Consider the following 19250-nt stretch of genomic DNA (forward strand, 5'->3'; position numbering starts at 1 on the left):
TAAGCCCAATACAAAGGTTCCATCGACTACATAGAAAATTAAACATTTTCAACCACACGAGCAAAGGGTCGTTGTTTCTTGTTCGATGATGATTTGGGTGCACGAGCATACCTGTGAGTCATTGATTTTTTTGCAATTGTAACGAAAATTCGTGACAAACAACACTTTACTAGAACGAGTAGCCAGCTTCAGATAACACGTCCAGGACAAACACATCTAATATACGGCACAAACAACATGTCGTGGATAAGTATGACTGTGAATGAGACTATGTGCACAACGCTGTGACTTTTTTGAAGCAAAGAAAAACTCAGTTTCTCAATTCCTCAGCCTGTCTCGAAAATCAAAATAATACTTTGGAATATAACATGACTCGTTGCTCCTTAAATCTTTTGATCGTTGTCGATGAAGGGGTCGTTTGATTATGGTAAGCGAGATCTTGTTATCCTTTTTTCTTTTTTTTAGGGGCTTACTTCATTGTTCCATCCCCCTTGCTTTTGTTCTAGAAACTTTGTATAACAACACAATTAAATGTAGAAAATTGATGAAGTTGCTGTTTTCCATTTATTGTTTCATGAATGATTGATAATATTTAGTTTTGGAATTTATTTTGATACTTTATAGGAGCAAGCACTAAAGGAGAAATCAATCATTCATAACAGATTTATGAGTATTTGTAGCTTAGAGGAGTAATTTGAAACATACCAGTCATAGGAGGAGTGTTGTACCAATAATTCTCAAGAGGACAACATCCCTCAAAATCATGCACCCTGTCTCGAGAGCAAACACTTGCAAGCATAGCTCTAACAACCCATCTTTCCATACTTTGAAAAGTAGATCGTCACGTAGACACGAGAAGGTAAGAATTTGGTAAAAAATTTTGCTTTTAAAATAATAAAGGATAAACACACAACAACATTAATTACGTTAAACCAAAACTAGTAAAGTATGCCTGTGTATGCGTACAGTTTTAAAATACAAAATTCATTTAAAATATAAGGGTTTAATATACGACACGAAAAACTCACCGACTAAAATCTCAAAGAATCATTTAAAATGTGGAAGATCAGTCAGAGTTGTAACTATAAATCATACTAAGAGTTATAAGAGATCGGACAATTCCTAGGAGTTCATCCAACATAGAATTGTTCCAAGTAAAGCACGCTTAACCATAGAGTTCCTATAATTGAACCATCGAAAAGGAAAGTGTACCTTGTATAGATACTGACTTTCAATTCTTTTAAGTCTTTCTTAGTCACCATATCCTTGGGATTGCTCTCATTTAAATGTGGCCTCTGTTCATCCATGTACCCTCAAACTTAAGTGTCACGCTCGACAATATGGACCATACATTTGTGATCTACAACCTTATTTTTACATATTTGTGATCTTTTATCTTATTTTTTTATGCATGTGTTCTTCTAGATTTATTCCTAAAATATCTAAATCTTTATCTCTAAAATATCTAGTGTCACGACTCGATTTTTTAGAGTTCCTGAAGCACAGAACTTGATTCGAAGACTTGGTAAAATTTCCTACGGTAGCTATCCTAACGGGCAATTGGATGTGTACTTAATTTCTCTACACACGGTCCACACGTTCAAGTATGGACCCACCAGTTGGTTCGTACACCTCCTGCCTCCTTTCTTGTCGGGCAAACATTCTCTAGTAGCTGTTGATGTCGGACACCTGTTAGGAGTAGCGACCGTCACGGCAACATTACGATAAATGTTAAGGATATTTAGTAATAAATTATAGTTTACCATATATATTATATTTGATATTTTATTATAAGGCAAATATCTAACATTTGCCTTATTACTATAGGTATCCTTCCATTTATTGTTATTTCCATTTATTACTATTTCCATATCCTTGTAATTTATTTGATTTATTTGATTATAAATAAGATAATTTTCACACCATTTAGGTGTGGTGGATTCAGCAAACATTCACATGGTATCAGAGCCATTTTGGTTTAGCAACCTAGATCCTTTCTTTTCAATGGCTTTTGAAATCTTCTACTGTTCTTCTCCACCACCACTGTTTTCTTTGATGCCGTAGGGGCAGTCGTCATGGCTGTCACATGCAGAGTCGATTGATTCAATTGATTTCATTTCATTTCTGAATTATTATTATTATTGTCGATTTTGTATTGTTTGAATTCATACTTACCCATCATGACGCGAAAGGGAATGAGGATTGTGTTATTCAGACCTCCACCTTTTTCTTCTGCACCGAGAACGCCGTCGCCTCACACGTCTAGCCCACCTTCATCGGATTCAATCGTGGAGGAGAATCTTGAGGTTGCAAAAACGTTTCTGGCGAGGTGGGGACCTGATTCGACCACTGCTGTTTCTCTGTTTCAAGGGGACGACCGTGATGAAGCTTGGCAGTTTATAGAAGTGGTTAAGAATTTGCATGCTGCTATGCAGTGCCATGCTTCTCAGGATTCATCTTCGGATAAGCTCGTGCGTGCTCATGATTTGATGAGTACTGCCATGGAGAGGCTGCAGAAGGAGTTTTCCCAGATTTTGTCGGTTAATCGTGAGTATTTGTATCCGGAATCGGTTTCTAGAGAATCGTCGATGACGATATCGGCCAGATCGAGTGTTTCTGATTTTGAACTGAAGACAGAAGATGAGTTCGGAATTGCTAAAGAATCTATTTCTGAGGTTGAGCGAGTTTCTATGTCGGCCATGGCGGATTTGAAAGCAATTGCGGACTGTATGATATCCACCGGCTATGGAAAAGAATGTGTCAAGATTTATAAAACTGTGAGGAAATCGGTAATAGGCGAGAGTCTCTACAATCTAGGGATTGAGAAATTGAGTTTTTCGAAAGTTCAGAAGATGGATTGGGATGTTCTACGATTGATTATTCTTCGGCTCCACCTTTTTGACCTCCAAATCATCCTTCGTCATATTCTGTACATACAACCTCACCTTTTCCAAACATAGCCTCTTTCATTTTCTTCCCAATTTTCCCTTCATCCTTCATCCTTCACAAAAACCCTAATCTTAGGATCTTCGTCAGCATTCCTCTTCGAAAATATACAGAATCTCAATAAGCCCATCGACCTTCTGTAGAGATTTACCTTTGGAATCTGGGCGTCGCACTGGCATCTTCGCTAACCAAGTTGCCGCCGCCCTTCTCGCCAAAATTGGCTCCTTCGCCCCAATGTGGCGACTATTCCGGCTTCAACATTGTCTTTGTCCCTTGCTCTAGGTTTCCCCTTCTACTTCTTGGGGTTAGACATATTCTCACCAGAGCCAAGTCAGCATCGTCGCTAAGCGACAATCCCTCTTCATGGGTTAGACATATTCTCACCGAAGCCAAGGCAGCATCGCCGCTGAGCGGCGATCTCTCTGCAGTTTTCGATGGCCAAGAAAGTGTTTCTCTACGCCTCCTCTGAACCAGGTTGTTAACATCTTCACGAAAAGTGTTTCTCAACCTCTTTGAATTTTTCAGATTCAAGCTTCACGTTCGTTTAAATCCGACGCTTAGCTTGCGGTAGGGTGTTAAGGATATTTAGTAATAAATTATAGTTTACCATATATATTATATTTGATATTTTATTATAAGGCAAATATCTAACATTTGCCTTATTACTATAGGTATCTTTCCATTTATTGTTATTTCCATTTATTACTATTTCCATATCCTTGTAATTTATTTGATTTATTTGATTATAAATAAGATAATTTTCACACCATTTAGGTGTGGTGGATTCAGCAAACATTCACAATAAATATAATGATCGTTCTATTGCCTCATAGCGTACGCGTCCGTACAATCGTGAAGGATAAGGGGTATCTCCCAATGCATGAGCACACAATAATGCATGAGGTCCCAACATTTTTTCTATTTTCATTATCATTTAATACAATTCCGCTAGCGTCTTCCTTCATATCATATTATTTTTTCATATCATTTCTTATATTCTTTATAATATCTTTAATGTGTATACTGGGATTATATTTCATGCTAGTTCGACGTTTTTCATGTCAATCATATCATATCATTCATATTACATACATATGTCATATCATAACGTTTTCATGCTTTCAGACATGACAACTCTCTTCATGTACATATCTTACCATATCATTTATCACAATAGTCATATGACATAACCCCTGTATGCCTTCCACATATCACACCATAACATATTGTATCACAATATCACATATATCGTACCATAACATATATCATATCACAACATATATATAATCGTCATTCACATATCATGTTATAATAATATTATTTCGTAAACACTTCATAGTCATATCGTTCCATATGCATATCTGTTAAGAATGAGAAATAGAAATAGAATTGGAATCCAAGGTGTTGTATTCTCATTGATATTCATAAGCTTAAATAGGATACAAGCTAGCAACTAATGTCTACAAATGAGAAAAATATAAACTAATTAAATATTGAGAATAAAATAAAATATACTATAAATCAAATCATAAATAAAGAATATTAAGATATAATATCTAAGATATATTTCATAAATAATATATACTCTAAATATTATATCTCATTACTCCCCTAAGTTGGAGAGTGTATGTTAATCACACAACCTATCTTTCAAAAAATCAAATTGATGTCTTCCCAAAGCTTTAGTGAAAGTATTTGTCAATTGCATTTTAGTCGAAACATAACACGGTTTGATGATTCCAGCTTGTAATTTTTCTCGAACTATATGACAATCTATTTCAATGTGTTTCGTAAGTTCATGAAAAACTGGATTGGCTACTATGTGTAATGCTGCTTGATTATCACAGTACAATAATGTTGGTTCGGACAGTGGAACTTTCAAGTCTTGGAGAATGTATCTTAACTAAGTTAACTCTAAATAAGTATTTGTCATAGCTCGATACTCTGCTTCTGCTAATGATCTGGACACATTAGTTTGTTTTTTAGACTTCCAAGAAATAATTGAATTTCCAAGGAAAATGCAGAACCCAGAAATAGACCGTTTGGAAGATCACCCCAGTCTGAATCGCAATATGCTTGTAATCTTAAGTTATTTTCATATGGTAGTAGAAGTCCTCGACCAGGAGTACCTTTGATGTATCTTATAACTCGAAGAGCTGCCTCCCAATGTGGTTTTCTTGGTTCATGCATAAATTGACTAAGCATACGAACTGAATACACTATGTCAGGCTTAGTAACAGTTAAATATATTAATCTGCCAACTAATCATCTGTATTTATTTGGATCATTCAACTTTTCTACTTCTGTTAAAGAAAGTTTCAGATTTTGCTCCATAGGAAATTTTTCCGGACGTGCTCCTGTAAGACCTATGTCTTGAAGAATGTTGAGAGCATACTTCCTTTGAGAATAAAGATTCCTTTTCTAGACCTAGAAAATTCAATACCTAGGAAATATTTCAAATTCCCTAAATCTTTGATAAGAAATTTCTCGAGTAAACTAGTCTTGAGATGTTGAATTTCTTTGAGATCATTGCATGTCAACAGAATATTATCAACATAGATAAGAGCTACAGTGAAATAAGTATCTTTACTCTTAGTAAATAAAGAGTAATCTGATTTGAACTGAGTGTAGCCTACATTTTGTATAGTAGTAGAGAATATGGAAAACCAATTGCGAGAAGCCTATTTTAAACCATAAAGAGATTTATGGAGCCGACATATTGTATTCTTCCCCTGTCGGCAAATACCTGGTGGTAAAGACATAGACTTCCTCATCTAGATTACCATGGAGAAAGACATTGTGAACATCCAACTGATGAGTGAATCATTTTCGAGCAGCGGCAATAGTGAGTAAGCAACGAAGTGTAGTAAGTTTCGTTGTAGGAGAAAATGTCACTTTGTAATCAACACCTTCAACTTGAGTGTATCTTTTTGCTACCAGTTGAGCTTTATAACGTTCAACAGAACCATCAAAGTTGTGTTTAATCTTGTACACAATGACAACTAATAGCTTTATGGCCAGGTGGTAGAGGAACGAGAGACCAAGTATGATCACGTTCCAAAGCTGGAATTTCATCATTCATAGTCTACTGCCATAATGGGTTGCCAACTGTCTCATCATAGGTTTTAGGTTATGTCTGGGCTGTAATAAGAGCTAGAAAAGCACGTAGAGTAGGAGAAAAATGAGAGAATGAAAGCTAATGATGAAGAGGATACCTGGTGCCAGTGTTAGGATTTGAGCTAGAGGTTAAATGATTGGCTCCAGAAGACATCTCATAATCATTATAACAAGCTAGAGGTTGTTTGGTACGAGTAGAACGTCGAAGTGGAACTGATGTATCAGGTGGGATAAGATTAGATTTAGTGGGTAAATCCGGTGAATCTGAAACTGATGAATTTGGAGAAGGAATAGAAGGCGGAGGAGACGACGAAGGAATAGATGGATTAGAATGGATGTTTGAGTAGGATGGATCATGAAATGGTAAAATGGGAGTTGAAGGAGCTAATGTCAAAGTTTGTGAAGCTGATGAAAAAGGAAAATCATCTTCACAAAATTTAACATCACGACTGAGAAAGAATTTTTTAGATTGCATGTCATACAACTTGTAACCTTTGTGACCACGAGGAGATCCTGTGAAAACACAAGGAATTGCCCAATGTTCAAATTTTTGCTTAGGTACTACAATTGCATTACACTTACAACAAAAAACTTTAAGATGGTGAAATGTAGGTGGTCATTTGTAGAGTGCTTCAGAGGGTGTCTTGTTAGATAACAATGTTGATGGTGTTCTATTTATAAGATAAACCACCGTTAAAATGTATTCTCCCCAAAAATTAAGTGGAACCTGTGATTGAAAAAGAAGAGACCTAGCTACATTTAGGATATGACGATGCTTACGTTCTACGACTCCATTTTGTTGTGGAGTATAGACACGAGTGCGCTGAAATTCAATGCCACAAGAAGTAAAAAATAGTTGCAAAGATAGGAACTCAATCTCATTGTCTGATCTAACTATCTTGATAGCAGTATAAAATTGAGTTTGAACGAATTTAACAAAGGTTACTAACAAATGATATACTTCTGATTTGTGTTTCATAAGAAAAACCCAAGTACATCGAGTAAAATCATCAATAACAGTGAGAAAAAAAATGCAAACCAGAATGGATTGGAATTTTATGTGGTCTCCAAACATCACAATGTAACAATCAAAGGCAGAATGAGTTGTTATTGAACTTCTTAGGAAAGACAACCTAGTTTGTTTTGCTAATGGACAAATACTACAATGATGAGAAAGAGTAGCATTATTAAGATGCAAATGATCAGCTAGAAATTTAAAACGAGAAAAAGGATGACCTAAGCGTAAATGCCACAAATCAGATGAATGAGATACTTGATTTGCTGAAGATTTGATTGGAGATGAAGAAATATGACAGACATCTCCGAATTGTTTACCCGAGCCAATCATCTTCCCCGTAAACAAGTTCTGCTTAACACAAGAATCGGGATAGAAGGTGACAACATTTCAAGCTATTGGTAAGTTTGTTGATGGACATTACGTTTAAATTGAATGAAGGCACACATAAAATATTGTTTAATTTAAGGTTAGGATTAAAGGAAACATTGCCAGTATGTGACACATGTGTTGTCCCTCCATATTAGGCAAATTTATTGTATATATGGTGGTAGCCTTTGGTTCAGTCATAACAGAAGCTTTGGATACTATATGATTCGTAGCTCCACTATCGAGAATCCATGGATTATAACTTGCAGATTTAATAGATAATACAGATACTAGAAACAAACCTGCAACATTAATGTTATTATCATAATTACCAAAAGGACGATGATTGAGTGCAGATAAGGCTTGTAGAATCTGTTGTAATTGCTCAGAAGAAAATTTTGGGATGGAATTAGGTGACTGTTCTTCTTGTTCTGTATTCAACTGAGAAACATCGGCCATATTTGCAGATGATCGATATCCTCGATTGTTGCGTTGATGGATTTGTACTACCCTTCTAGAATTATTTTTCTGTTGACATTGATCTTCTGTATGTCCCCTTCTATCACAAAATTTACAGTGAAACTTAAGGATTCAACACTCATCAATTGTATGGTCACTTTTATTGCAGTGTTCACATGATTTATCCTTGGCGAATTTTGAATATGTTGTTTTCTTCTGCACTACTGATGCAATTGAGAAATTCTTAGTAGGTTCAGAAGTTACCTGACTCTGCATCTCTTCGTGTATAGGTAATGAATAGGCTTGCCTCACATTAGGTAATGGAGTCATCATCAATATGTTAGATCTTACCGTTTTATAAGACTCATTGAGCCCCATGAGTAGTTGCACAACTTGTCTTCTTCGCATTGATTAACACGTATTTGACGTTGATTACAGGTAAATGGTGTGTGGTACGCTTCCAATTCACCCCAGAGTGCTTTGAGCTTGGTGAAATATGCTGACAGTGTCATGGTTCCCTGTGACATCATTGCTATCGACTCTTGTATCTGAAAAATTGCTGGAGCATTCTTTTGTGAGAATTGATCGTGAAGATCAACTCACACTTGATGAGCTATCTTGGCATGAATAATACCCTCAGCGATATCTGCTTCAACTGAATGAATTAACCAAGTTATTATTGTACAGTTGCACTAATTTCAAAGTTCAAATTTGATTGAATTTGCATCTTGAGACAGTTCTTCAATTGTGCCATCAATGAAGCCAATTTTCTTTTTGGCAATAAGAGCATGCATAATTGATTTATGCCAAGATTTGATAATTTGTTCCATTTAATTTGATTGGAACAAGTGAATATCCTCGCTGACCAGAGCCAGGGATTTGACTGATTCCGCCATAGAGGAACTTTTGATATTTAAGAATACAAAGATCGGTGCTCTGATACCATGTTAAGAATGAGAAATAGAAATAGAATTGGAACCGAAGGTATTGTATTCTCATTAATATTCATAAGCTTACATAGGATACAAGCTATCAACTAATGCCTACCAATGATGAAAATATAAACTAATTAAATATGGAGAATAAAATAAAATATACTATCAATCAAATCATAAATAAATAATATTAAAATATAATATCTAAGATATATTTCATAAATAATATATACTCTAAATATTATATCTCAATAATATCTTAGTCATATCGTTTCCTAAACTTGTCGTAACCTTATCCTTCTTATACATCTCATAATCTTATCATTTCATGAACATATCTTGATCATATCGTTTCCCAAATCTTGAGTACCACCCACAACATGCAGTTGGGATCCACTAAACAACCTCCTTTTCTGCCAACGATAAAATTATATTGGACACCACAAAGGAAGCATCGTGCTTTACCGTTGTGTGTCTAGAGTTGTTGGTCATTATCTTTGTGTGGTGTTTCATTCATCATGGCGTTGGGTCGAAATGCCTCCGTTTCACCTGGGTCGTGTTCGTCAAAAAACAAAAGAAACGAACCTTTCATCTTCCCCGGTTTGCTCTCTATGCTATGTTAATTTCAAAAGACATAGGATTTTAGGTTGTTTGGGGGCATTGAGGAGATGTGGTTTCGTGCATCAGTTAATATTCATAAAATAAATATGGGTATATCATATAAAATTATTGGAAAAAAAAAAACTAAAATAAACGGTGCGGTAAAAGAATCTGTCAAATTTTACCCATTCAATTTGGCAAAAGACTGTCTTTTCAAAGTCAAATTTGTAAAAGTAAAATAAATTAATCAAAGATACTATGATCCATGGCCACAATACATACGAAATAAATTCTAGTGACAAAAATGTCAAACTTTGAACGCAAATGTGAACGAGTTGGTTCAGTTTGGTGATTCGAGTCACCATCCGTTGAGCCAAAAACCATGTCGAGTCCCCATCCTGATCGGAGATGCATGCTAGTTAATGGGTATTGAACCTAACTTTTGTTTCATGATTCGAGTTAACCCATTTTTCGTAAATCTGTGTTAGTAATCTTTCCAATGTTGTGATGATTTAGGTGACAATTCCAACTCAAAAGATGGATCCAAAGTTATAGTTTTTATCAATTTTTGGGGTTCCTCATACTTCGGAGTCACCATCCGTTGAGCCGAAAACCATGTTGAATCACCATCCTAATCGGAGATGCACGCTAGTTAATGAGTATTGAACCTAACTTTTGTTTCATGATTCGAGTTAACCCATTTTACGTAAATCTGGGTTAGTAATCTTTCCAATGTTGTGATCATTTGGGTGACAACTCCAACTCGAAAATGGATCAAAAGCTATGATTTTTATTGATTTTAGATTAGTCATTCAGCCTCAAGAGCTAAATAGTGTTACAAATAACCCGATAATAGACAACAAACTAACTCATTTTGAATTATGAAGCCTCATTAGGTATCATGAGTTACCGACAGCCAAACTCGACTTGATTTTGAAATGAAAACTAGTCTTCTAAAGGTAAACATCATTGCCAAAAGTCAAAACATTCTCATTGTTTATTTATCCCCTTTTCATTTTGAAGAATTTAGAGGCTTATTTGGTATTATTTATTAAGCTTTTTGCCTCCATCTTTCATAGCATTATGTTCATGAAAAGGGTTAAGGTTTTGTGCATAAAAAATATCAAAGTATATGACTTTGTCTTTGTTTGAACTTTATTTCCTCATCTACCTTTCACCCACTTCTAAATTCTTTAGTCTTTAGGGTTTTTTGTAGAAAAAAAATAAAAAGTTTGAATTTTTATTATTCTTATCATTCCTTAGAGATCAAGACATACACCCAAATTAAAATCTAGTTTTGGTCTTCAAATTAAATTTCTATTTTAGTTTGAAAATTGATCTTTTGCATTGAATTGACTTTCGAGCTATCGTCGAAATTGAATGTATTAATAATGAAAAAATACAAATGTAATTTTCATATATATGTGTTAACTCATGCCTATATTAAAGATTTGGCACGCATTTATAATTAGAGGGGTTCGTAGGTTGGGTTGGATTGGGTTGAATTATTTTAAAACCCATCTTAATTCTTCAAGTTGTGAATGCAATTTTTATTAAATAATGAACCAACAAACCAACTCAATCCTAAATTTTTTTTAGATGGGTAGGTTTGAAATTGCTCTGAGCATTCATTCAAATTTTTGTTTTTAATAAAACTAAAATATCAGTCCGTAAAATATTTATTTATTTATTCATTTTCAGACATTCCATTAATATTTGCAATTGAATGTGAAAATTACCTTCTAAATAATAAAATTTATTTTAAAAAGATGGGAAAAATAAATAATAATTAAGTATTATAGATTAAAATTAAAAGTTAGGAAAGAAAGAAAGAAATATTTGAAGGCATCCAACATAAAAATTGAATTCAAACAAACCGAGGTTGTTTTTGAAGTCAATAAAAATTTGGTAATAAAATTGTCATTGAAAAAAATTAATCTATAATTTTATTTTGACTTTTCAAATAGTCAACTAAATTATATATTAAATAAAAAATAAAATAAAACCCATTTCTTTGCAACTTCCCTTTGTTGACGTTCTTTGAATGCTTTGAAATCTTGTCTCGAAACATCCTCATTTAAATATTGATCTCAAAATATCAAACTTTTTTTTTTTTTTTTTGTGTCGGGAAAATAATTATTTATTATATTATTTTATGTTTTTTTCTCCTTTTTTTTTATTTATTTATATTTTAGGTTTTTTTTTTTAATTTAATCTATTATTATTATTCAACCAACTACAAAGGAGTAAATTAATGAGTAAATTTGATATATATATATATTGGTTTTGATCGAACTCTCTTTTTTTCGTCAAATTCTGTCTTACTAAAGAAGACTTCTAACCAACCCACGAAGGCTTGTGAAATTGTATAGGTACAAAGAATGAATCTATCTCTGTGTATGGAAGTTGCTGGTCAGCAGTGGCTCAACTGTTTGAGCGTTTTTCTTTCTACTATTATTAGAGTGGGGTGGTTGGTTCCAATTCAACAATGGTAGAATACCTAGTCGAAAGTCCAATACAATAGTTAGCAGGCGTTTTCGTTTTGGCTCCCGAGCGAGAACGAGAAATGGGCAATTCGACTACAACAATTGTAAAGGTGGAGATCGAACCATCGACCTTTATAATAAATAATTAGTGCATTTTCACTAATTTATATTATTACTTATATCTAGATTGGCTAAGAAAATCTTAAAAGAATCAAAAGTTAAGCGTGTTTTTCTTGGAGTAATCCTATATTGAACAATCCCCTTAATATTCTTTGGAACAATAAATATGTTAAGGTAATGAGTGCCGAATCCAAATTTTAAATCTTGGACTTTGGGCATTACAATTACACTAAGCAACGATGGTTCCATCTTTCGTCTCTATTTCTTAAATTATAATAAATAAGTAGACAGAGACTTTGAAACCGATGGTTGTTTGGACATGAACCTTAAAAAAAACATAAATGTATTTAAGAAGGGGAGAGAAAAGTATATTAATATAAAATGTCACGCATATGATATTAAAGTATTTATTCTTACGAAAGCAAAATTATAATATTCTTGTAAGGCGCAGTTTTAGAGCCTACAGCTAATTTACGCCGTTCGCAGTTTTCCTTTTTTCTTCAACTCTTACGTGTCTCAATACCGTGTTACACGCGCTTTGCCTACGCGACTCGCCACCTCCTTAATTATTTCTTTTATTATTATTTGTTCATTTACGTTTTTATTTTATATGTTGATTCTTATAATTTTAAGTATTCAATAATTTCATTATTTTTAATTATTTTTCTAATAATAACATTTTAAATTTTCTAATTTTGTTTTTTTTAATATTTTAATTTTAAAATTTGTCTAACAAATCTTATTATGATTTGAATTTTACATTTGATAGGCCATTAGCATGCCTAACTGATATAATTATAAGAAATTTTATTAAATTTTTAATTCATATATTAAATAATTTTTTATTAAAAGTTTTCGTACCTTATTAAGAATGTTTGTTTAATCCACACTACTTAAATAGTAATCCACACCACCTAAATAGTAAAGAGTAATAAATAGAAAGATCCTCTGGTAAAAAGACAAATATCTAAATATTTGCTTTATAATAAAATATCTGCTTAATGCTTACTTATTTCTCAAAGGATTGGATTTGGTAATAGCCTCTTTATTTTAGAAATGGTCAACTTTTTTTTTCCCTTTTTGTTTTTGGGCCTAAGTCAAACTTGGTACGTAAGAAATTGGAAGGCTAAATATGAGTGTTGGAGAAGACTTTAAGAGGTGAAGAAATAAGTTAAAGTATTAGCATGAGATTCATTACTTGATTGTTTATAGTTTAGTATTAACATGAGTAAGCCACACATGTGAACTCTCTTCACTCTCATACAATCCAATTATACCAAACATGTTCTTTTCATAACAAAAATTTCAACCCCAAGTATGAACTCTAAATCTTTTGAGTACAATAAGTAAATTTAATCTCCTTAATACATGATTAACGATATTTTATGTGAGATCCCACATTGGTCGGAGAGGAGAACGAAACATTCCTTATAAGGGTGAGGAAGCCTCTCTATAATATACGCGTTTTAAAACTGTGAGACTGATGATGATACAATATCTGTTAGTGGTGGGTTTAGGCTATTACAAATGGTATCAGAGCCAAACATCGGGTGGTGTGCCAGCAAAGACGTTGAGTCCCCTAAAGGGGGTGGGTTTTGAGATCCCACATTGGTTGAAGAGAAGACTAAAGTATTCCTTATAAGGGTGTGGAAACCTCTCCGTAATATACGAGTTTTAAACCGTGAGACGGACGGCGATATGTAACTGGCCAAGGCAGACAATATCTACTAGCGGTGGGCGAAGCATTCTTTATAAGGGTGTGGAAACCTCTCCCTAACAGACACGTTTTAAAATCATGAGACTGACAACGATACATAATGGGCCAAAGCCAATATCTACTAACAGTGGGCTTGGGCTATTACAAATGGTATCAAAGGCAGATATCGGGGATAACTAATTGAAAAATATTTATTCTCGATACTATTGATTATGGGTTTTTCTTTAAGAAATTAATTTGGGTGGATGAATAAATAGTAATGGTGAAGCCAATCCCATGTTCAACTCCCACTTCTTGTGTTGCATATAAAAAAGAGAAGTTTGCACTAAAACATGTTGGCGTATTAGAAAATGATGAAACCCATTCCTTGTTTAATTTATTTTTGGTTGGGTTCATCTCCATTTACTTTGTAATATGCAAACAAAATCATTTCACACTAGACTCAGTGCAATTCCACTCGATTGGTTTTTGTAAGGAAGATCAAACAACAAGATTTTAGGGTTTTTCTTTTTCAATTCTCTATCATGAATTAGGGTTTGAGTTATTGGGTTTTGGGGATATTTTTTGTGGCCAAAAGGAAAAGCTAAGCATCCACACACAAGAAAGCTCTTTTTTCCCACCACTATTTTGTTAGCATATATAAAACATGTCTTTCACAATTGAGATTTGGAAGTGGGATTTTTTCCCACTTATGAAAAGTGTTGTATTTGTTTCAATGGACAATAATCTCATTGTTATTTGACTTATTTTTGTATTTATCCTCAACATTGATGTGATACAATCCAAAATTATACCGTGCACGTAATTTATTTGCATAAAAAGAGAAACTTTTTATTGAACTTTGTCAGTTTCAACCACAACAACATGCCCATTCTACCGTCCAAGCTACATTTCCAAATTGTATATTCCAAAATAGAAGTATGAATTAGGGTTTGAAATTAAAGTTCTATGATCCCGAACTATATAAATTTAATCTAGTGAATCAAACGTCTATCTAGTGCATTAAACGTCTTTCTTTCGATTTTATAATATGAACCATTCAAAACTAAGCTTAACGTGAGACCCCACATTGGTTGGAGAGGAGAATGAAATTTTTTTTTAAGGGTGTGGAAACCTCTCTGTAGCATATGCGTTTTAAAAACCTTGAGAGGAAGCCTGAAAGGGAAAGCCCGAAGATGACAATATCTGCTAACGGTAGGCTTTGGGTGTTACAAATGGTATTAGAGCCAGACACCGGGCGATTTGCGAGTGAGGAGGCTGAGCCACGAAGGGAGGTGGACACAAGGTGGTGTGCCAGCAAGAATGTTAGATCCCGAAGGGGGTGGATTGGGAGATCCTACATCGATTGGGGAAGGGAACGAGTGTCAAAGAAGACGTTGAACCCCGAAGAGAAGTGGATTGTGAGACCCCACATCGGTTTGGGAGGAGAACGAAACATTCTTTATAAGGGTGTGAAAACCTTTCCCTAACAGACGTGTTTTAAAAACCTCGAGACAAAGCCCGAAAGAGAAAGTCCAAAGAGGATATCTGCTATCGATTCACATGAGCTGTTACAATTGGTATTAGAGCTAAACATTGAGCGATGTGCTAACGAGGAGACTGAGCTCCAAAGGGGAGTGGACATGAGGTGGTGTGCCAGCAAGAACATTGGGTCTCAAAAGGGGTGGATTGGAATGTTCTACATTGATTGGAGAAGGTAACGAGTACCAACGAGGACGCTGACCTCGAAGGGAGTGGATTGTGAGACCCCACATCAATTGAGGAAAAGAACAAAACTTTTTTTTATAAACGTGTGGAAACCTCTCTCAAGGCTCAAAGATGACAATATCTTAGGGTTGAGCTATTCGAGCTATTCCGGTAAGTTCAAGAAATGGGTTTCCATGGAGAGGGTGATATTGTTTTGCTTGGTGAGAAATAAATTGACTCTTCACACGTGATTGACAAGCAAATAGAGTTGGACCTCTCTCCTAGATTATCAATTGACTTTAAATTGTTTGTACTATGGATTGAATGTACATTTGAATCACTCAAAAGATATTAAAAAATCAACTCTTTTTATGTTTACCATACTGTGTATCGACTTCTTATTTGTAAGCCATATATTTGGACCTGCCTATGTCACCCAAGCTGACATATGCCACCCTACCAACCTCCTCATTCTTGAATTGTAGGCTTCCAAAATTTTGAATATTCATTGTTGTGTTCACATTTGTCAATTTAATCTAACCAAACATTTATCTTCCACTTCGTTTTTTTTTTCCTTATCGAAATTTGTATGTTCGGTAAGTGCATACGATTGACAAAAGAAATTAGAGATTCAAATCTCTCATAACAAAAAAGCTATCGAACACAATTTTAAAAATCGATCTTACTTCTAATAATCGTACAAATCTAAACCTTAAATCAAGCTTAAAAATAGTATAAAGAATTCAATGAAGATTATGATTAGGATTACAACGATGGGAATGGAGCAGTGAGTCAGTTTCTTTCAAACAGTGAAAAAAAAAAAAGGAGCAAATGAGTCGTTTTCATTCGAGCCAGGAAGAAAAGCGAAGAAGAAGGAGCAACATGGTGAAGAAAAAAAGGTTTAAATGGGCGTGACCAAATCCAAATGAAAAGATGTCCAAAATTCGGATTTCAGATGCGTCGATTGTGTGCTCCATACGAATACGATTTTTTCTTCAAGAGTGATAACTATCCCTACAAACAAACATGATTTTTTTTTAGCTTGTTTGGTTCTCACTCACATGCATCCTAGAAAAATTAGGAATATGTCACCCAACATAAAATTGTTCTAAGAAAAACATTATAATTGAACCACCAAAAAGGAAGGGAGGACTTTGTTGGTATAAGTAGTGACTTTCAATTCTTAAGTCTAGTCATCATATCTTCAAGATCGTCCCATTCAAATAAAAATAAAATCTAAATAAACTTTCATCAAAAATTTTTTTTTTTTTTCTCTCTCTCCTTTGTATTATTACTTTTTAGGGAAGAAAATTAATAGCCTTGAGGTTGTTGGATTTTTATTGATCCCACCAATATGTGAAGTAATAATAATTTTAAAAAAAAATTAATTAATAAAAAGAGGAAAAGACGGTTTTACCCTCAGACACGGTTTAACAGTTGCCTTTGAGGAATCCTCTTCTACTTTCTTCGTAATCTGAATGAAACAGTCAGCTTTTTATTTTATTTTATATAATATAATAAATATTATTATTATTTTTGTTTTCAATGGCACACTTCGTAATTTCTTCATAAATCAAGGCTATTTCCCAAACCTTCCGCTATAAAAGCTCCTCCTCCGTTTTCCTTCACCTTCATTTCCGTCGTCCAACGCGGTGTCTCTACTTCACAACGCCGCCGCTCTCTCTCTCTCTCTCTAAAGACCATGCAAATAATAAATTCTACAATCCCGGCCCAAAATCTCTCCCGGTTTCAGGTCCGCCGGTCGAGTTTCAAGTACCAAATGTCGCCGTTGAACCCGTCGGCGGCGAAGATTTCTTATTTCAGACCGGCGACGGCGGCGGTTGATGGGACTCGCCGACACCTAGCGAACCTGGACAAGTTGCTGAAAAAAACCGATACGCCTGCCAAGGTCGAACCGGAACCGGTTTTCAAAGACCCGAACAAGGGATCGGTGATGCCCATCAAAGGAAAGGGGCTTTTAGAAGGGCTGAACCTGGCAAGAATCTGGCCGGAGATGAGAGCCGCAGAGGACATGTCGCCGAGAAACCTGAACCGGCTGCAGCGGCTGCTCTCGAAAACGGTTGAGTATTCACCAAGAAACGCCCTCGGCCGGCGATGGCGCGAGTACCACGGTTGCAACGACTGGTCCGGTTTACTCGACCCGCTTGACGAAAATCTCCGCCGTGAAGTCGTCCGGTACGGCGAGTTTGTACAATCAGCATACCATTCATTCCACTCAAACCCCGCCATGTCACTCAATGAGGCCCCACTCCCTCGACACGTGGCACTTCCAGATAAATCCTACAAAGTCACTAAGAGTCTCTACGCCACGTCATCCGTCGGCTTACCTGGCTGGGTCGATGAGGTCGCTCCTGATCTTGGCTGGATGACTCAACGGTCAAGCTGGATGGGATACGTGGCAGTTTGCGATGACCGCCGTGAAATTGCTCGTATGGGGCGGCGGGATATCGTCATCGCCCTCCGTGGCACCGCCACGTGTCTCGAATGGGCCGAAAATGTTAGAGCTCAACTCACCAACATCCCAACCGACACCAATTCCAGTGACCCGAAAGTCGAGTGTGGGTTTCTCAGCCTATATAAAACCGCAGGAGCACATGTGAAGAGCTTATCGGAGTCGGTGGTGGAGGAGATCCGGCGACTGATGGAAATTTACAAAGGAGAAACACTAAGCATCTCTGTTACCGGACACAGCCTAGGTGCAGCGTTGGCACTCCTAGTGGCAGACGAGATTAGTGTTTGTTCACCGACAGTTCCACCGGTGGCGGTGTTCTCATTCGGCGGACCACGAGTTGGGAACACAGCATTTGCAAATCGAATAACATCACGAAACGTAAAGGTATTGAGAATTGTGAACTCTCAAGATCTAATAACGCAAGTCCCGCCGGTAACATACTCCCACGTCGGGACAGAGCTTCGAGTGGAGACGAAGATGTCACCCTACTTGAAGCCAAACGCCGACGTAGCATGCTGCCATGATTTGGAAGCGTATTTACATCTGGTGGACGGGTTCTTGTCGTCAAAATGTCCATTTCGAGCGAACGCGAAACGAAGCTTAGTTCGATTGGTGCATGATCAAAGGGGAAACATGAAGAAATTGTATATGAGGAAGGTGAAGGATTTGAGCCTCAATCCGGAGTTGCAGATGCTCGGGTGTTTACCGAGTCCCTCGTGATTTGATCGGATTATACTTTTTATTTATTTATTTATTTTTGTGAAGGTGGAGATTTAAAATCTTTTGCCTCATTACAATCTTATGTACATGATGTTAAATGAATTGTCTATGCTTTATGTAACTTTCAAGAAGCTGGCAATATTGTGGTGTCAATATCATGTTTGTTTTGAATTTAATGTGCATTGTGGATATCCTATTGTTATACAAGTGGTAACAAATTATAAAACTTTATACTAAACAAATATTAGAACAAATATTAGATCATGTATACGTGTATATTTATGTAGATATGAAATTTAAAGGACTATAAGGTAAAGTTTTAGTACATTATTATTATTTTTTAGAAAAAAAAGATTGTAGTCGTTCTATGATTGGATAGACATTAAGTATGCACGTAGACCCACTATAAATGCATCATTCGAGACAAGATAACAAGTGCATTATAAGCAACATGGATTGTTTTATACATTGATACCAAAATAATGATTAGCAACCAAAAGCGGTTGTATTTAGGTTATCGTATTCTTAAATTTGACATTTTAATCTTCCAGGTTTGAGTTTTTTTTTTTTCTTTTTTTTTTTTTTTTTTTTTTTTTTTTTTTTTTTT

General features: G+C 35.4%; 2 protein-coding genes across 2 annotated transcripts; both read left to right on the forward strand.

The window, feature by feature from the left end:
* Positions 1-2140: 2140 nt before the first annotated feature.
* LOC111438051 (exocyst complex component EXO70H1-like) lies at positions 2141-8458 on the forward strand. Its single transcript, XM_023076006.1, has 2 exons — positions 2141-2864; positions 8345-8458. Exons 1-2 carry the CDS (start codon positions 2181-2183, stop codon positions 8456-8458), a joined length of 798 nt encoding a protein of 265 aa, XP_022931774.1. The 5' UTR covers positions 2141-2180.
* An 8616-nt stretch (positions 8459-17074) lies between these two features.
* LOC111438059 (phospholipase A1-Ibeta2, chloroplastic-like) lies at positions 17075-18834 on the forward strand. Its single transcript, XM_023076016.1, has one exon. It carries the CDS (start codon positions 17153-17155, stop codon positions 18641-18643), a length of 1491 nt encoding a protein of 496 aa, XP_022931784.1. The 5' UTR covers positions 17075-17152; the 3' UTR covers positions 18644-18834.
* Positions 18835-19250: the final 416 nt, after the last annotated feature.

This window comes from Cucurbita moschata, unplaced genomic scaffold (genome assembly GCF_002738365.1).
Source record: "Cucurbita moschata cultivar Rifu unplaced genomic scaffold, Cmos_1.0 Cmo_Scf00070, whole genome shotgun sequence".
NCBI lineage: Eukaryota > Viridiplantae > Streptophyta > Magnoliopsida > Cucurbitales > Cucurbitaceae > Cucurbita > Cucurbita moschata.

Excerpts from the sequence above, each read along its gene's own strand:
- LOC111438059 (XM_023076016.1), top strand. The coding sequence starts at position 17,153 with ATGCAAATAATAAATTCTACAATCCCGGCCCAAAATCTCTCCCGGTTT.
- LOC111438051 (XM_023076006.1), top strand. The coding sequence starts at position 2,181 with ATGACGCGAAAGGGAATGAGGATTGTGTTATTCAGACCTCCACCTTTT. Across the intron at positions 2,865-8,344 it reads TTCAGAAGATGGATTGGGAT|GTAAATGGTGTGTGGTACGC; the intron begins GTTCTACGATTG and ends CGTTGATTACAG.